The sequence below is a fragment of the Colossoma macropomum genome, unplaced genomic scaffold (assembly GCF_904425465.1).
Source record: "Colossoma macropomum unplaced genomic scaffold, Colossoma_macropomum, whole genome shotgun sequence".
In the NCBI taxonomy this organism is placed as follows: Eukaryota; Metazoa; Chordata; class Actinopteri; order Characiformes; family Serrasalmidae; genus Colossoma; species Colossoma macropomum.
This window is the reverse complement of record NW_023494788.1, coordinates 28,199,643-28,220,140: the sequence shown is the minus strand read 5'-3', so window position 1 is coordinate 28,220,140 and position 20,498 is coordinate 28,199,643. Positions and strand designations below refer to the sequence as shown.

General features: G+C 38.8%; 2 protein-coding genes across 4 annotated transcripts in view; both read right to left on the bottom strand.

The window, feature by feature from the left end:
• Window positions 1-5,632, bottom strand: part of ocrl (OCRL inositol polyphosphate-5-phosphatase) — a 30,042-nt gene extending 24,410 nt beyond the window's left edge. For both annotated transcript variants that reach the window (XM_036569014.1, XM_036569015.1), the window contains exons 1-2: window positions 4,999-5,632; window positions 2,936-3,015 (exon numbers count right to left, since the gene is read on the bottom strand). In XM_036569014.1, the coding sequence (XP_036424907.1) occupies window positions 2,936-3,015; window positions 4,999-5,040 (122 nt within the window). In that variant the 5' untranslated portion in view covers window positions 5,041-5,632. The remainder of the gene's footprint in view (window positions 1-2,935; window positions 3,016-4,998) is intronic.
• Window positions 5,633-7,826: 2,194 nt separating this feature from the next.
• si:ch73-335m24.2 (protein eva-1 homolog C) lies at window positions 7,827-19,799 on the bottom strand. Of its 2 annotated transcripts, XM_036569017.1 has the most exons (8): window positions 19,655-19,799; window positions 17,168-17,370; window positions 15,105-15,228; window positions 14,866-15,018; window positions 12,070-12,213; window positions 11,882-11,953; window positions 9,764-9,844; window positions 7,827-9,363 (listed from the first exon to the last, which is right to left on the bottom strand). In XM_036569017.1, the coding sequence occupies exons 1-8, from the start codon at window positions 19,749-19,751 to the stop codon at window positions 8,969-8,971; spliced, it is 1,269 nt and encodes a 422-aa protein (XP_036424910.1). In that variant the 5' UTR covers window positions 19,752-19,799; the 3' UTR covers window positions 7,827-8,968. The 2 variants fall into 2 exon arrangements, with proteins under 2 accessions (XP_036424910.1, XP_036424911.1); XM_036569018.1 differs by lacking the exon at window positions 9,764-9,844.
• Between the last annotated feature and the right edge of the window lie 699 nt (window positions 19,800-20,498).

Below are 20,498 nucleotides of genomic sequence, written 5' to 3'. Positions count from 1 at the left end.
TTTTTCTGGTTTTTAACTCTAGTGTCCAGCTGTAACAGTACTACTTGGGGAGCGTGATAACAAATTGTAGAAATTTCCACAAAGCGTACTGTGAGCAAGATGAGTAATCTCAGTTGTTCCCTACAGATCACATTCACGTGTCCCATCATATACACAGTCGTATGCAAAGGTCTGGGCACCCCTGGTCAAATGACCAGTTTTGTTTGTTTGAAATAAGTTAACATATCGTCTACAAAGAAGACACTTCTGCACAATTACTACACAATTACTGTTTATTTGCTGAATTTAATGTAAAACATAAAATGCAGTCTGTAAAAAATAATGGCACATTTACTTTGTTTTATTTTTTCCAATTTGTTAAGCAAATAAACAGAAATTGGGCACTAAAATTTACATACAGCTGTCATATTTATGTTTGCTTAAGGAAATCTACTGATTTTTCAAGATTTCCGCTTAAATTCAGTCATTGAGATTTTGATGTTCTGATGTGAAATGGTAGATTGTGGAGAAACTTGACTAAAATGTCTTTACGGTGGTTGGTAGGATAGGATAGGAACCAGGGGTCACAATGTTTACAATGCAAATGAAGACATTTAGAATGACAAGTGAACCTCCATGTGTCTTTTGAGTTTTTATATGTACTATTGACAACGATAAAGTGGTAACTAAAAAAAAAAAATTATTTGAGGACTACCTTGCCTTAGAACGCCAGGCATGTACCTCTTAGCTATGAATACATTTTAAAAATAAAAATTCTGCTAATGCCCCATCACAAAACTATCATAAAACAATGTCTCGGTCATCATCATTAATAATTATAACTGTAATAACTTTGTGATACAGCTTTTGAATGCATTAAATTCTTACACGTTTCTCTCGAACGAAGCATCACTTCAAACCACTCCGAGTGACTTTGTTTACATCTTAATGATTTAATTATGAATTCAACCTGAGGTGTTCAAATTTTTGCATAAGACTGCATTGACTATATATGTCAAAATCATATGCCTCCTCCTGATGACCGTGTTATACAGAAATATCAACTAAGCACAAGTTTACAGACGCTATACTGTTTAGTAGTTAATGTAATTAATTTACTACATATTGCAGTGTCATTTTGCCATACTTGTCCATTTTGTGCAGGCCTAAACCAAAACACTGTGACAAGAGGCAGCATCTTTTATCAGCTGCAGCATGTTTCCACTAGAGAGTAAACTGCAGCATTCTCCTTCCAAACTTTCTTATCTTCTCAAACATACAGCCAGAGTGTGAAGCTCATTATTAAAGACACATACACAGTTGAGTTAATGCATGCAAGGTTAATTACTGGTCACTCACAAGTGTGCCTTGCAACTTGCCCAATCTTCCATTTCGCTCAGCATGAAATTTGATTATTGTAGATTAGTGGGAAAACCTCCAGAGCTACCTGACTGCGCGCCTTTCCAAATGGATCCAAAACTACAAACTCCTGTCCTGCCGCTGACTATCATCTCTTAGTCTGTACCAACAAACAGAAATGCGGCTGACAACTGCAGCACCAAATTCAATCAAAATAAACAGCTGAACGTTTACGGTTCTGGGTTATTCATTACGAAATGCTTACTTACTGACGTCAGATTGTGGGATGCGGTATGCAATGGCATGAGAAGTCATTTCATTACACAATGAAACAATTTATACAATGCTATTCTGGGGCATCTTTCATTAGGCTGCCATGGTCCAATATTAATTCAAAATGTGAGGCCAATTTGAAGCAGAGCTCATTCACTCTGTCCTTTTGAGCTGGTTTCCTGGACCCAGTTTAAGCTTACTGATGCATGGTGTCAACACAAGTGGATAATACCATAACCTTTAATTTAATGATACTTGAAAGAATTCAAAATTCTTATTTTGTGTCTTATTTTTTTATTTTTTATTTAGCCTAAATCATGAAGCAGTCTGATTAATTCAAAATTAAGAATCTAGAACTGCACCTTACAGTTTTGACAGTAATCTTTAATGCAACAACGTAATCTCATTTGAAGAAAAGAGGCTTTTACCTAGCTGGAAAGCAGGTTACTTATTTTTTTTTTTTAATATCACACACATACACACACACACACACACACAAAAACAAAAATTAAAAAAAACAAAAAAACAACAAAAAAAAAACACTTCTTTTCAAGGAGGACATTGAATCAGTATCGGTTCCCTGTGCTCTTTGTTCAGTGACCACATTCGCTGCCCAAGGCCTTCACCCGGCTGCATACAGTGTCTGTAACCTTCTCCACCTCACGGCACTGTTCCTCAGCCCAGAGGGCAGCTCAGCGTGTACACTTTTAATGCAGTTAGAGAGTTTGTGTGCTCATGTGAGGCTTATTAGGCTTTAGGACACCGTGGTGGAATGCAGGATAATGGGCAGCATGCTGGCAAGCAGTGAAACCTCTCTCTCTCTCTCTCTCTCGCTCTCTCTCTCTTACACACACACAAACCCACAGCCTGTGCAGCTCTGAAAACATGACTGTTAGAACACTCTCTGCACAATCCACTACACAATACTGACACACCTATAGCAACCACAACACAAGCACTGCTTTTATAACTCCTGAGAGGTTAGTTTCAATGCCAAAACAGAGACTACAATAAACACAGATGCGCCTGTAATCAGCTGCATGACAGAGTATCATTACATATGAGAAAGACACTTTAAAAACATATCTAAACGACAGCTAGTCTTTAGACTGCCTTTTGGTTTGTGAGCATAGTTACTAAGTGCAATGGACACACTGAATCCTTAGGGAGCACAAAACATTCAACAAGAAGCAACAGCTAAACAGAACTGGTTCAAATGAACAATACACTCTCACTGCTGCTAATAAAAGAAAAGCTGGGCACAGACTACAAACTTTACACAAACAAGAAATGGTCATGTCAGACCTGAGAAGTAGATACTCACGTAAACTGTCCTGAACGCTCCAGTAAAGAGAGGAGTCTAGGTTCTCGCTGGCCAGCCCTCAGCTCATGCCCCTTCACCGTCTGAACGTAGCAATTAAGGATTCAATGGCACGTGGTGAAGGACAAAAGGAAAAAATAAGGGAGAAAAATTCCCACACACTGTTAAGTTTAACACCTGACTGATCAACAGTGCTCTTCCAGAAAGATTAGACTGGTCTTACAGGGGAATTCCACCGATTTCTCAAAGTTTCGGCATAATTCAATCACTGAGATGTAAACAAAGTTATTCAGAGTGGTTTGATATGAAATGGTTCATTGTAGAGGAACATACAGACTCAGATTTCTTTACAGTAGTGGTGACAGGAACCAGGGGTCATGATGTATGCAACTCTAACATAGCAATTATAATTATTATTCAAAACCTCAGGAAACAAACAAGTGTCTTAGTTTTTTATTGCAATACAGATAATGGTAAAAAAACGTGGTAAATAGAGGGACTATTTAGCTGTTCAACATCCTGCAAATATCACAATTAATGGATTTCAAAATATTTATGTTTTCATTTCAAAGCAGTAGGAAAACTATACCCCTTAAACTCTTCAGAAGTCTGGCTCCTATCAGCCCAGTCTGAACAATTTTGACTACAGAAGTTTCTCCAGTAAGCATTTCACAGCAAACCACTAGGCAGAAATTTTGAAATTCCCCTTTAAAGGAGTGGTTCACCGAAAATTAATTTTTTGCCCCTTAACTTATATCCTGGCAGATCGGCAATGTTTCTTTGTTTGATGGAGTTTGCTTCCTTAGTTTTGCACTAGAGATGCGAGACTAATCTAATAGAAGTCTGTCACCAAAAAGAAGCAAACTTTAGACTCCAAACAGATCTTGGCTGATCGATTACATTTGGATTAAGGGCAGAAACTGTGTAAACAAGATTTTTCACTGAACCCTTCTCTATAGTGTTCATATGAAGAGGGTGCCTTGAATACATGCATACAAAATACAATGTAAACAAAGATTAAACGCCAAAGATCCGTGTGACACTCAACTAGAAAGGTACATAATGATGGCTGATTCACTGGAAGACATGGAAAACAGTTCATTTGAACGTTGACCTGACATGACAGCAAGCAAACTCTTCAGCTGCTTCTGCTGAATTTCCTTTCTTAGCTGCTAAAAGAAAGTAACATCAGTCCGAGAAGGATGGCAGTCAAGATAACAGGAAAGGTTACAGGATGATTTTGGTCTTTTCCACAAAGACCAACTAACACTCATGAAGTCATCTGCCAATTGCACCATCAGTGTCCAGTTATCCACCTCTAGCGTCCACCTCTAAAAGCTCCCTCACATCAAGTTCTTACATGAAACGGTTATGAATACCCAGCCTGATGTCTGAGACACTGATTTACGGTAGTTTCGTGGTACAGTTTTGGTCTAAAAACGTATTTTAAATGATTTTAATCTATTCATGGTGGAGGAATACATGATTTACCACTACATTAGCTACATACATAAAAAACGTATAAGGTAGGTCCACTGGTAATTTTGGATAGTTAATAAAATGGCGGCAAGTTTTTTTTCAAATGAACCATTTAACATCGAACCAAACTGAATGACTTTACTTACATCTCAAACACGGAATTATGCATTTTGAAAAATCGGTGGAATTCCCCTTTAAGTTTTACAGCTACACCAGGGTTAAGCTGACGTGTGGAAAAGACTATCATTTTAAAAGTACACCTTTTATTAACATAGTTACATGAATTTAAACGCATGTCAAATATGCAAGAAAAACAGCCAGTGAGGCTTCCTATAACACAATAGAGGACAGGCTATGAGTTAAAGTTACCTGAAACAGTTAAAAGCTGCACGTTTGACCCGGTGGTATCAGGCTGTCGAACTGGGTTAGTTTATCTAACCTTAACTAGCTAACTTGCTAGCTTCGCTAGCTGACAAAGATACTCAAAGCTAACTAGCTTGTAGCCACTGTCTTACAAATGCAGAGAGCCGCAGCGTTAGCAGCTTTAGCTAAATTCAAGTATAGAATGAGCAACTTCCAAAGGATACTGACAGGCATTTCTCCTCACAGAGTCCGAGAGAAGGATCCATAGTTTAGGTAGCCGGTTAGCTTTTCGCCATATAACTTACTCCACGCTAGCTACACGATCAGGCTGAGTATGTGGCGAAATATTTCTCCAAATGTTTTCTCCTTCCGTCCAGTCCAGTCCAGTCCCCACCTAGGAATGTTCACCCGTGTCGGCCTTCTGCTGTGGATACCGGCTCAGTGAGAAGCTTTAGGAGGGAGCTAGTTAGCCAGCTAACTGGAAAACCAGTCTCTAAGGTAACCTGACCCGAGAAGAGTCCTTCATTTCTCAAAGGTCATCGATAAAACGCACTTTTGTTAATTTCGTCGTTAACGGCGAGTCTGTACACGGACCGGCTGAGAACAGAGAGCGGCAAGAAGTCCGAACAGCCCGACAAGAAAATGCCAGACGGAGAGCGAGAGAGCCCCGCTCCGCTCGGGAGTAACGTTAGGAGGAAGCAGAACTCACTCAGTCTCTCACGATTTACGAGCAGCACTGTCGATGACAACCTTCCACTTGACAGTTAACGGCTGTTTTCAGGCACGTTTCACTGCCTGGCTATCCGTGTCGCCAGCCTGCGAGCTGACGACAATGTAGCTACACGTTTAGCGTTAAATGTTAGCTAGCATTATCCAGACAGCTCCACATCAGCGTGAGAAAACAGCAGGGCCTTGCGGGAACAGTGTCAGGAATATAGAAACTGCGCAGAATTTGCGCATATTCACTTAACATATTCTCGTTTGACTGTTAAGTCCTATTAGATTTACTCTGTCGGAGCGCTTTTAATAATCACTTTGTGTACTCTTAAACTATATTATAATATGTAATCTAAGCTCTGTCTCTATCTATCTATAGAAAAAAATGGATGTGACTGCGTTGTCATATGTTATCTTTTCTGTCTTTTTCCTTGCTGAATAAAAATATATTAACAAAGCTTTACCCTTCAATGGAACTATGGAGCCCAAAGCCTGAAAAACAGCACCACACCATTCCCCCTCCTCTACCAAACTTTACTGTTGGCACTATGCATTCTGGTAGGTTGTGTTCTCCAGGAATCCACCTAACCCAGATTTATCCATCAGACTGTCAGATAGTGATGCGTGATTCATCACTCCAGAGAACACATTTCCACTGCCCCAGTGTCCAGTGCCAGCGTGCTTTACACTACTCTAACCAACACATTGTGTATGGTGATCTTAGGCTTGCGTGCAGCTGCTCAGCCATAGAAACCAATTTCATGAAGCTGTCGATTCACGGGTCTTGTGCTGATGTTGCTTCAAGAGGCAGTTGGAAATTTGTAGTGAGTGATCCGACAGAGGAAAGGCGATTTTGTGCCTGCTATGTACTTTAGCGCTCGGCAGCCCCGCTCTGTGAGTTTGTGTGGTCTACCGCTTTGTGTCTGAGCTGTTGCTGCTGCTAGATGCTTCCTTTTTACAATAATAGCACTTACAGTTGACTTGGGCAGATCTCACTAACTGACTTGTGGCAAAGGTGGCGTCTTATGACAGTGCCACATTTAAAGTCACTGAGCTCTTCTGTGCGAGCCATTCTACTGGCAGTGTTTGTTTATGGAGAGTTAATGGCGATGAGTCTGATTTTATATACCTGTTAGCAATGGGTGTGGCTGAAACAGCAAAACTCAGTAATTAGTAAAGGAGTCCACATACTTTTGGCCATATAGTGTATCTAATATAAAATATATATGCATGCATATTTATGTACACAACCGTATATAATAGAAGTTAAAGGCAGTGTTAAATAGGAATCTATTGTAATTGAGATTCACTATTGAACCCTTTGCTCTGCAGTTGCCTCCAGACTTAGTGCAGTCTGTGTTACTCATGGAGACGCCTCCCTCTGCTGGCCATCATGTTTAACCCTCGGAGAGCTAAGCACTGAGCTTGTTGTTTGCATTTTTCCCCACTTTAAACTGTTTTTAGGAAGCCACTGACCATAAAATGCAACCATGAGTTTAAATTTTTTTCTTATTGTGGTTTCAACAAATTGTATTTCTTTTTATTTGTAACAGACAAAGGTGTTATGTATATGGCATTTAGGGATGTTATGATATTTAACATAAACAGTAAATGTGTTTGGTGTTTTCAGCTGTAGAATGAATTTATGTGCTATAAATATAAGAGGGAAAGCTGGAAAGCTGCACAAAAACATGCAGTTTAATGTATTCCTCTCCCCCAAACACCTGATCCAGCTTATAAAGGGGTTGATAATTAGCTGATGAGCTGGATCAGGTGTGCTGGGGTAGGGAGTCGTTGACAATGTGAGGGGCAGGGGGTCCTCAAGACCAAAGCCGGACCCATTGATAATAGGGAATTTTCCCATTTCCCAAAGAATTTTTCCACCACATAAAGTGCTCTAAAACAGTTTAGAGTGTGGACTGCTGGGAAATGTAGGTTTAGTGACATTTGTTGTGAAGTAGTCGTAAATAAAGCGTTTTAAAGGGCCCATGTTCTGTTATTGTTGTTTTATTATTGTCATTGCTGTATTGTTGATTGTTTCCCTGAGGTTCACTTTTGACCTTTGTGTGGTTTTATGTGCGGTTATTTTCAACTTCTGTTTATCCCTTAAAAGTGTTTTTATCACTGTGCCTTTAAGACATGTATATATATGTATATATATATATATATATATATATATATATATATATAAACACTCCTTATAACTTTAGTATGAATGGGCAGAACTAACTGCTGTAGGCTAAACAGGTGGATGACATCACAAAGCACAATGAATTCTGTACTGTGTAGACTGGGGACTGAATGGTACTTTTTGTAAATAAAACAGCATATGTACTACGTTACAAACTCTTTTAATTAAAAAATGGGGACAATTCAGTTTTCCATGGTATGAGTCCTTTAAACAGTTGTTGCAACTTTGCAAAAGAGGGTCTTTGCCACATGCAAACCAAATAGTCGCCATAGCATAGGTTTTTAGAATAGGCAGATTAATCAGGCTACATGTAAAACACAGAGCACAAACATCAATCAAATGGATATTCCAGCCTAAACTAGCATTTAATATGATATTTCTCATGTTAATACAGTATTCTGTAGTGTTGCATTGTGTTCCTTTGCCTCAGTGATTTGACAGAATTCACTACTTTTGTACTTTTTTCTTTCGTCCCTCAATGTTCTCTCACTACAGTACCCAGCATGCATCACGCAAATACACTTCACACACTGCAACAAAGAAATTCTGACTGCTAGCATAGCCACTGCAGTAGAGACTAAAACACACTGATGTGTGCTTTGCTCATTAACAGTAACATTAGCTGTATGGCTTTCCTTTGCATCAGCCAGCTAACAGAAAAAACATTTCAAGTATCTTCAAGTATCTGCCCCAAAGCAGGTGCAAGTTCCTCCCACCTTCAAATACATCGTCAGAAGGGAGATTTTCCTAGTTTTTAAACCAGAAAATCTCACATTATAAAGTACTGTGGCACCACTGTAGAAGGAGAGCAGATGTAGTTCAGATGTTTTCAACAGATGTAGTAATGCTTACATTTTTCATTTTGACCACAGTACCTCTTTAAGTTATTAAAAAAAAAACAGTACAAAACGTTTCACACTATTTATTCCATTTTCACCTTTGATTTACTACCAAAACCTTAGATTAGATCATCTTTCACAAATAAATTTTTATTCCCACTGACCCCCCTCACCCCCAAAACCAAATATGTTCAGTTATGGACATGTAACTACCAGTTGTGATTACATACAAAACTGTAATAAATCTTGTTATGCTTTCATGTGACCTAACCTTTTTATCTGGCTAAGTAATACTAATGGGTGTTAAACTGAATGGATACACTTCAAGGCAACACTAAAAAAATATACACAGCAAACTGATTACTGTTTTCTGATAAAGTCTTTAAATCATGTAGATTTAGCACATGTGAGTGGTAGCATGAGTTGGGATGTAGCCAGTCTTGACACTCAGGCAGATGAAGACTTGGTTTTGTGGATGGCGTAGGGGCTGGAGTTACAGTGTGGCCACAGGTCTCCGTTTGACACCTCTATTTTGTCCCTGTCTTCCTCCCTCTTCTCCTCCATCACCACCGTCATGACCATCTCTGGACTGAGCATGTCTGCCGCACGGTAGGAGCGTGTGAGGCGGCGAAAGGCAGAGTCCAGCGAGGCGTCGTCATCATCAAAGTCCTCAATCAGTCCACGCCGTGACCTGCGTGCGGCCTTCAGCTCGTCCTCAAGCTCAGAGACCAGGTCCTTCACATCTCGCACCAGAGTGGACTTCAGGCCAAACAGACACAGCAGGAAGACCAAACCGGCACATATGCCCGAGACAAAGTACAGAGCCACTGTCTCTGGAAGGCCTAAAGGGGCATGGAAAAAAAGAGACAATATTCAAGCATTTCAGTGGCTGATCTTCTCATGGCACTCTTAAAAATGAATGTAGAAAGTAATACAAATAGAAAAAGAACTAAAGGGGTTGTGTGATTTACAAACTGAAAGTGTCTTGACATTAATTTCGAACCCAGTTTAGGCTGAAGTAACAGCCTGGCTCTGTTCTATTGAATGGTAAAGTGTGGCGTAATTAAATTTAGTTTGTGCAATGATTCTGTATTTTTGAGTGATTTGTAAGTTACTATAATTAGTAGAGGGGAGAGGTCTTTGCTGACTGCTGGTGTCAGTAAGTGGTAAAAAAGGAAAAACAACTAAAAAAGTTATTTTATGTATGAAATACATGCTTGGAGGGCAGAGCAGCTAACCTACCCTGAACCTGGGAAAAGATTTCCAAAGTGTTGGTGAAAATGTTTTGTGGCCTGTACACGCCAGGGCCAGTGTACCAGCCACCTGCGGAGGGGGGAGAGCGGAGCAGCCTCAGCAGTCAGCAGGACCATTAACAAACAACTCACTGTACAGCCAGACCTATCTATGTCATAGACTCCTGTTAGTTCTGCTATGTGAAATACAAATTCTTGTAGTGTGTAGGTATATATGCTCCGTGAGCCAACATGGTTTAACAAGGTATAAAAAGACCACACTTATACAGTGGAAACTAGATCATTTACACACATCAGATCACCTTAACATTGTATTTAATAAAGGCATTTGAGGTCCATCATTGCATGGGCTCGTTTTGTTCACACTTTACTCTGTTATTTAAATTTTTATTTGACTCTATGCTTTTTAATATTTTATCTGATGTAGTGACTAAAACATACTGATGTGTTGTTCTGCTTCCTTTGCATCATTTTATATTTAATAGAATTCTGATTACCTCTTATTTTTTACACTTTTGATTAATTTGATCTAATTTTGTTTACCTTTCTTTTATATATTTTGTCATCTTTTTACCTCTTTTTTATGTTTTTTTTTACAATGTATTTAATTTTATTTACTTATTTACTTATTTTATGTTTTTGTGATTTTCATCAAATTTTGTTTACTTTTTTACATTTTATCTAATGTTTGTTTAGCACAAACTGAAATTTTGTAAAGGCTAAACAGAGCCTTATATATTTAAGTCAATGCAAATAAATTGATCGAATGTGTATTACACATTAGATTTTTGTATTAAAACAGATGTTCATTAAACTCCATAATAATGGATACTCTAGGTAAGGATAGAAAAAAATGGCCATATAAATGTCTTAGACTATCTCTATCTCACATTGTATGAAAGAAATCCAATGGACAGTCCATCCATCTACTGCCAAAACGTGAATGCAGCATTGCTGTTACACTGGGGTATAAATATAAGGTAACACAGAAGCCAAATTCCCTTATTCCTTCATCAACACATACACAAAAAAGAATACACAAATGAAATAAGACAAAAAATTGTGTTGAAATTCATTAATTAATGGTCATAAAAAAAGCTACACACCTTAAAATGCTCATATCCATTGTTACTTTTTTTCTAAGTTTAAATAATTGAGTTTAGAACAGCTAGAGCTGTAGTGACCCTGCCTGGAAGAGGATGCAAGCAGCAGGAGATACTGAATAAAAATCTGCCTGCCTTCACCAAAAAGCTAAAACTTGGTCATGGTAGGATTTTTCAGCAGGACATGGCCATGCTGATCGCCTGACCTAAACCCGTTATAACCTGTGCAATGAGCTATGTCCAAAATAGAGGATCTAGGACCCTGGAGTATTTGGAGAGATTATGTGTTGGGGAGTGGTCTCAGAGCCTGTTTACACCTTGCATTAGATTGTGTTTTGTGTCCGGATCATGTATGGATATACTTTGGCTGGTTTCCATTTACATTTTTTCAATAAAACTTTGTCCTCAGTGTGACCAGATGAGATCCAATTACACTTTTCCCTGTTGCAAAATGAGTCAACCAGCTCAGCTTGGACATTTTCGTCAGCCCAGAGTGCGAAAAGACTCCAGTAAACTCAAGCCTCGCACATCTTTCATCTTTTGTTTCCTTGTTTATTTTCTCATCTGCAGAGGCATTACCACTCACTAAACTGTATACAGATAATGAAAACACATTCTGTTTACACTCACATTAAATCCAATCATTGAAGCGCATTTTGGTTCAAGGTGTAAACAGGCCAACAGATACCTTGCTCTGTTTTCCCATTAAGAATTGTAGAAAAAGACTCATTGCTGTTATGTTATGACATGTTATAATTACTGTATAATTAATAATTATGTGGTCTTGTGAATCTTTGAAAAAGACTTTTGTTTTCTTTCACTTAATGTGTTTCAATTAAACATTAGATTTCTCTCATGTTGTTAGTGTTGAATTGACATTTGTATGATCTTTTTTCCATCTTTACCAAGGGATCCAATAACTATGAAGCTGACTGTGTGTGATATTCATCTTTTTGATATATATAGTCATTTTATGTTTACACATTTTTACATCCATGTCTTACCATGTGTGTAGTCTGAGATTAGGAACGGATCTGTGTCTCCGCGTCCTACATCCTCCAGCAGATACCTCGGAACTGAATTTGCAAAAACAGTGCAAAGACATCAACGAGTGGTCAAAGGATCATGTATCCGTACTGCATGGTTGTGGTTACACATTACTTGTTTTTCAGAATTCTGTTCCATCACTCACCACACGTGAATGACACTCGCAGATGTTTCCTGGTGCCGGGGAAGCAGGGGTCACCGAAGTTCTGAACATCAGCCAGCACGGTGCAGTTTGTCCTGCCGTGACACCTCCGGGACACCCTTCTCAGAGCCGACGGAGACAAGCATTCTGACAAAAACATACAGACACACCAGCACTAAGGACAGATAATGTAACAGGTTAGCATTTAAAAAATACTTATTTGTTTGTTTACATGTTTTTTGGAGTGTATCAAGGTCTGGATTTACTTTCTAAACTATTTAGGAATGATTTGCACAGCTGCTCTTAAACCTGGCAGTCAAATAAAGACTCACTGCCCATCTCAGTACTTACTTTAACATAACTCACAACTTGGCCTATTCATTTCCTAAATCCTCATGGCCAATAAAGTCATTCAAAATGGTGTGGTGTTCTAAAGAAATGTACTTAGTCAGGTTTGCTCACAGTGGTGGTGACAGGAAGCCAAAGTTCATGATGTCAACCACACAAATATAGCCACTTTAGTTGCTGTCTAAAATGACGAGTGAGCCTTCACATGTCTTCTGAGTTATCATATGTAATGTTGATGATAGTGAAATAGTCATAAATCTAAAAAAATAAGCTTACTTTAGGTACCATCTTGCGTTATAACACCCTGCATTAACTCCACCATGAATGGATGTTAAAACATACATCTGAGGTAGAAAGTTTGTCACAAAACTCTCCCAAAACAGTGACATCAGGCAGCATATTCATAACCTTTTCATGCAACAACGTTCTGTGATGTACTTTTAGAGGCGTTTAACTTTTTGACGTCTGATTCCTATCACCACCACTGTGAATAATTCTGACTTGGTAAAGTTTTTCTAGAACAGAACATTTCATATCAAACCTCTCTACATGGCTACATTTACATGTAAACCATTTAGTTACCAGAACATGTAGAAAATCAGTAGAAAAGCCCTTTCATGGCTGTTCCATTACTTTTATAGCAAAAGTGAAGTTTGTCAGATAAACCCTTAGAGGGGCGAGGTTTTGAGTAAACACTAGTGTCCCAGAAATCATTGCAAAAGACGAGATTCCCCTACAAATGCCAAAATATAATGGACAAAGCTGTTTACCATAGTAATAAAATGTAACATTGGATTTGCCATGTGCACACTGCTATTCAACACTGCTATAGCAAACTGCTCCATCTGTTATACATGACTGCTGATATAACTTATTAAAGGCAATTCTACAATTTGTCAAAATGACTGTGTAATTAAATGGTTAAAATGTAAACAAAGTATTTCAGAGTGGTTTGATTTGAAACGTGCCCTTTTAGAGAAACTTACAGTCAGAATAGTTCACAGTGATAGGGGATAGGATCCAGTGTTTGATGTCTCTGAAATCTCCCCGGAGAAAGTTATTACAGTGAATGTTTGAGAATATGTTGCCTGACGCCTGAAACACTGTTTTAAGATTTTTAAAAACTCATTTATGGTGGACAAGTACATGCATGGTGTTGAAAAGCAAAATAGTCTGCACTAATTTGCTACTATTTTACCTTTATCAACATTACATATAAAGTCAAAAGACACATTTATGTTCACTGGTGGATTTGCATAGTAAATAAAATGGCTATATTTGCAGTAAAGGCATCATGACCCCTGGTTCGACACTCTAAATCACTCTGAATCACTTCATTTACATGTCAATGACTGAATTACGCAGAAATTTTGAAAAATCAGTGGAATCCCCCTTTACTGTTCTCTGCCAACTTACTAGTTAGCAAGCGAAAGGCTACACAGACAGCAAAAACAAAAAGGCAGTACACCGCGGTTGTAAAACAAGGCTTACAGTCAGACAATGAAATATTCACAAAATTTCAATTACATTCAGAAATAATTCACATTACAACTTTAGCATGGAGGGCTAATTAGCTAGCTCACTGAGGCTAACCTAGCCAAGGGCTAATGTGTTCCAATTTAAACACATTAAACCTCCCTTTTTTCTACTTATTTGTAAAAAATACTAATACAAGTCTAGCAACAGATACTATTTCGTAGTTACTGAGGTAAATCTAATTCATTTGGATAAGTACTACAGACTGAAGAGTCTTTTTCCCAAAAAAGCTTCTCAGCGTTTTTAGTGGTTTGTTGGTTTCTGTTAACTCTTACAATAACTCTTCTAATTTATGAAAACAATTCTCTTTGCAAAATGTGAGTTTTGTGTTAAAGCATATTCTCATGTTAAATGTGAAGTTTGGATGCCTTTTTACATGTTTTTGTTATTCTCACCTTTGTTCAGGTTTACCAGTCCAGCCTGGAGCCATGAATGCTTACAGAATGGCAAATAAGCATTAAGCTAATAAAGATATCAGAAATGGTTGATTCTATATTTTTCTAAGCCATTTGTTCATTACTGTACGCAACAGTTCATTTAATTTGAGTTGTTTTAATTGAGGCCAATAATTTACACAAGCAGCTGTGTTTAATTCAAGTTAACCAAATTAATTCAAGAGTAAGCATGAAAGTTTGAAAAAGTAGAGCACTTCCAGCTCAGTGGAAACCGCTTATAATTATTGGGCTGTCTGAGTTAACCTCACTTGGTGCAGATCACTGAAAATTATAACATATCTATAACTCATAAGTAAAGTTATTTAAGCTTGACAGTAAAGTGACTTAATTTGTTGTGGCAATAATTTTGCATGACTTTTTTTAAGTTAAACTAACGTAAATGTACAATGTAGTACAGACTCTACTGTTATTACAAACTCTGCCCACTAGATGGCACAATTGAGTTATCCTTGTTCCAGACCCATGTCAGGCTTTACGTTGGACCCTTGAGGACATTCATGGTGGTCATGCTCCAGGTGGCCAAACGTTGCCGAGTAGATGGCCAGGACGGTGTCGTTCTTACAGGCCAGTCTCAGCCTCTCGTTCTCACACACCGTCCTCGAGCGATGATGCACTTCAGACAAAGAAAGACACAGCCATCACACACTGGTCTCTTAGCAACAGCATAAGTGAAACTGTTGCGTGCAGGTGTGCTCTAACCTGGACGGCATTTGTAGGAGACGATGATGTACTTGCTGGTTTCAGGGCAGGGATCCTGACCAAACACAGCGCTGACCACAGGAATCTCACACGCCCTCCGGTCCTGGCACTCTGCCAAGACTTTCTACTCACACACAGAAACAAAAGAACACACAACAGAGTTCAAGCAGGCAAAAGAGAGAGAAGTTTTTAACCCTTTAAATGACTGGCTTATGATTTAGTTAAGGTAGTAAGCTAAAGGTTCATTATTTGGTAACTACTATGAATGATGTGGAAACTGCTATGAAACTATGTGTTATGTAGTTATGAGAGTGAGGAATTGAAGTCTAGACCTGCTCACTATTATTTAGTAACATTCTTAGTTACTACTACTACAACTAGTTTCCAAAACCTCTGGATTTTGGAAACGTTTTTGTCCAGTTTGCATGACTTTGAAAGCCAGCTAGATGGTGTAGCCATCTCAGGCCTTGTTGTCGAAAAAAAAAAAAAGTTTGATCCTTAGTGATGCCACAGCCATCCGTTGCGTGGTGTCTGATGTGGGGTCTGGCTTTGCATGACGCCTTGCATGACTCTGTTCTGTCACAGGGACAAGTTTTGTAATATTTAATTTTGTTTTTTGGTGATGTTTTTTCCTGCCTTTGCTGTCATTGTACTTCCCAGAGCCTGGGTTGTGAGGAATGTGCTGGATGGGATCTGATCAAACAAACAGTAAATTTTCTTTGCACATTTGCAGTGGTTGGTGACTGTATAAAGTTGATTTTTTTCTGGTATGCCAATGCTTTTTTGTGGGAGGGGGTGTGACAACCCTCTGGGCCATCTGGTTTGTTGTGCTGTAGGTTTATTGCAGGTGCAATTGGGAGGCAGAGCATGGACCTGAGTTGCTAGTGGGACATGCCAGTGCAAACAATTTTTTAAATAACTTAATGTGGAAAACTGGTTTATTGCAAACCATTTTTTAAAAACTTAATGTGAACAATAAAGACAGGTTTTTGCTACAAAATTTCACTCCTTTTGTTTGTTACGAACTGGTTAAAAACCAGTCTGTAAACTTGAGCTTGGTAATAGTGTGTGATAGAGGATACTTAACTACTAGGTGCGATTATCAATGACTAAAATTGAGAGAAAATGCGAGTTCACATTAGTGATTTACAATTTAATTGTGTTACAGAAGTAGGCAAATGTAGCTTGGGAGTCTTGCCCAAGGATTCTTCTTGGTGTAGTGTGGTGTGTTTGTCTGGTAATCAAGGGTAGTGGTAATAGTCGCTATGCTACACTAACCATGCAAAGAGCTCTCTATTTGTTTGAAGTTGAGCAAAAGTTGGGCAAAGAAAGCAGAAAGGAGAGGAGAATCCATTCTGTGAGCACCAGCTAACAGCACCAAATAACACTGCATTACCAGATACAGTGAAATGGGGGTGGCTTAGTGAGGTAAGGCTAGTTGGCATTAACACAAAGTCCAGGCAGGAAAGTCTGTTGGCCAGCTTGACAACGCCCCCGGGCAGTTATTTCCACTTATACAATAGCAGACTCCTGTCTCTTTGACTGGAGAGGGACCATAAACCTCAAACTGAAAGCCACAGTAGTGTTTCAATGACATATTTATCTCTAGTAAAATCTTGGCTCATCATTTGGCTCAAATAATGTGCAAAAATGTGTTTCTTTGGGTTGCTTTGGTTATTGTGCATGCACAGATCTTCACAAGAGGGAAGGCCTTTCCTGCAGCAAGCTGATTTGCTCTTTTTATTAAGGGATGGGGCTTTCCCCATAAACACCTTTCCCAAGCTTTCCCATTCATTACTGACCAGTGAACTGTCTCCTCCTCCTTTATAGTGGCTCCGGTTAATGTTAATATTAGCAGTAATGTAGCCCTTTGTTATTTCTGGAAAAGAACTAAACAAAGCATGATGACCACTTTCATCATAAATGTAGGTGCAAGTGTAGGTACAAATTTAGGCCCTTGCAGTTTAAAGGTTAATAATATATTAATAAGTGAAAATGATGGAAAGCCTTTGAAATGAACAGTGGTACAATAGTAGTATTTTATGTTTCAGCAGCACCTGTACCTGAATAGCTATGGAGGACATGCACTCAATGCTTTCCACAGTAGTGTTTGCATTTGTGGTGGGGCATAAGTGCTGACTGGGCACTCGGCGTCCATAGAAAGCAGACAAAACAGCCACCGAGGTCTTGGAGGGGCACCTGATGGTCAGCGTATCCCCCTCGCAGGCGTGAACTGTGTGGTTCCTCAAGATTGTGTAGAGAAAATCTGAGAAACAGAAAAAAAGACGCTTAGACAGTTCGCAAACACCAGCCCTGGACGTCACTGATGCTGATGTAAGCAGTCAGCAAACAAGTTGGGCATTGAAACCCCATTTAATACTGGCAGAGCGCACAAGCATTGTGCACCAGAAGTAATGTGTGCTTAATCTGAAAAGCCATTGTTGGTGATCGCTAAGAATATGACCGTGCTCAAACCAACTCCCTCTCTTATCTAATCTCTTTAGGCGTGGTGTAATAGGTGCTGTATTATACAGTGCACACCTCTTAAGTCTTATCTTATTTCAGAGTAATCGCAATGTGAGTGTAGCATTTCAACTACAAATCCTTTGCAATGTACATTGCAATGTATGTTAATTTCACAGCTTATTTTGATGATTGATATGGAGCTGTAAGAAGCACATAAGATGTCAATGATATATTTGAAATAAGGGATGCATTGAATTGACTTCATTCAAACGTGTACATCATCCACGTCATCCACATGAATAAAACATAATATAGCAACACAGATGTGTCTTTCAGTTCATTTAATTTGGCATGTTGCTGAGAATCAGTTGACAGTTTGGTTCATGACTGTCATCACTTTTTCAGTGATGATCAAATTAGGAATCCTCCTTTCCTTTTTTTCTTGTTTTATCACTTAGCTTAACATGTAATGCTCTGTTCTCACATCCAGGGAAACGTGGGGGAGTGTTTGCTAGAGAAAGAGAGAGACAGAGAAAGAGGGCAGGGTAGGTTGGCCAGTAGTGATGTTCTTTCTGCTTCTCTGCCAGGTCAGGCTGAACGGCTGTCTGACTTGTAGGGCAGAATTATAGACCATCTGATGGGCGGAGCCAGATACACACACAAATACACACATACACACACACACACACAGACAGACAGACAGACAAACACACACACACACACACACACACACATACACACACACACACACACACACAGACACACGTATACACACAGACACACATACACACACAAATGCACATATACATACCCACACTCACACACATACACACACAAATGCACATATACATACACGCACACGTACACACAGACACACATACACACACAAATACACACATACATACACACGCTCACACACATATACACACCCAGACACACACATATACAAACACACACACACACATATTGATATGTACACACACAAACACACACATATGTACACACGCGAACACACACACACAAATGCAGACACACAAACACATACAGCCACACACAAACACACACACATAGATACAAACACACAGAAAGATGCATGTACTGCCACACACACACACACACACACACACACACACACACACAGGCATAAACACAATGAGCTATTCTTAGCTAATAATCACTCTCAAAGCCACTGTGTGTTGTGAGTTAGATACAGAATGACTCAGCCAGACCAGCACAGATTCACTCTCAGAGATCAATGGCTGTTTTTAAACTGCTAATTTACAGTCATATGCAAATGTCTGGATGCCCCTAGTTCAATTGACACGGTTGATTGATTCTTTATGTGAAAATATGAACGTATCTGCTACACATTTTAATTCACAACTTCTGTTTTTTTGTTGAATTTAACTTGTCAGGAAAAAAACATAAAATGTGGCCTGTACAAAAGTTATGATGCACTTTATATAGCTGTTGATCTATGCAATATTTTTGTTCTTCAGTAATGTTCTTGGGATATAATTTGAATGGAAACTGGAAGTGAACTAGATTTGCCTATTTAAAAACATTTGTATGTACTGTGGCAGTTGTACTCGATTTTTTGATATCAGGAAAGCTGCAGTTTTATCTCAGCACAGCTGTCTTTGTCTTTTTTCACCCCTCATTGCTCACTAACAGCTCAATACACAGAGCCAACAGGGTCCTAGTTATTCTGATAACATGGGGAATTGTTTTATTGAATTATATTATTTTAAAACATCCAAGTCGATTTTCAACATTAAATAAAACAGATGACACACCAAAATACGGCAGAACTCACCGTCTCAGCCTGTTCACAGCCAGGAATCTACCGCACCCTGCAAGATTTGGGTTAATAAACTGTAGATAACAGCAGTCCCTTCCTAAATGGTCTGTTCTGAAATCAATGGAGGGACGACCCGGACTCTCGTCTCTTTCAAGCTGACGCTGTCCAGCTGCTTTGCACAGGATGTGTGAAAATTCTCAAAACAAACCCTCTCCTTCGGGAGGTGCCCTCCAAGTGCTACACTCACTTCCCCAGCACAGAATCACAGAAAAAACACACTTACCAGAGAAATCTGGAGCACACAGGGCGTTCTGCAGGTGGAGAACCAGCAGACAGGAGAGAAAGCACCAAGTCCAGGTAGAGAGCCATAGAGGGGACATAGTGAACAATACACATAACGGTGTGGTTTAAATGCTCACTGCCCTGTGACTTCTGACCAGGAGAGGACAGTCAATGATGCCATTGTAACGACTGAAGAACAGGACCTCTTTTCACAAGCACTGCAACAGCTGACCGCCCCTGGATTGACACTTATTTATTTATTTATTTATTTATTTATTTACAATACTGTGCAAATGTCAGAGACACCCTTTCTGTTATTTAGTTAGATATAAGGTACATACATAAGTGAAGTAACTTTCATATTACTTGGATTGTGAGAAGCAGAAAATACAACCAACTTCTAAGACTGAACTAATAAAGCCAAACAATTAGAAATTTTATATTATGTTGTAATATAATATAATATAATATAATATAATATAATATAATATAATATATGTTTTTGGCTTTTCTATGATGCTGAAAGATAATTAGCTTGTACTTAATGGCCATTCTGATTGGAAACTAAATAAATTATGGGTGGGTCTTTATTTATTATATCTTTATTTATTAAACTGGGACATTGTGCATTAATCTAGCCAAAGATAAATTTGCCAGTGTTAACCTTCTGGGGCAGATGTTACAGTCCATAAACAAGTCCAATAAACACAGAGAGTAAAGCACACAAAAAACACAATACGGCAAGGTACAGCAACACAAAACTCTAAATTAAGCATTTTCCATACAATTTCTCATGCAGCCTCACTAATAGCTGCTATTCTGATTTAATCAGAAACAAAAACAGT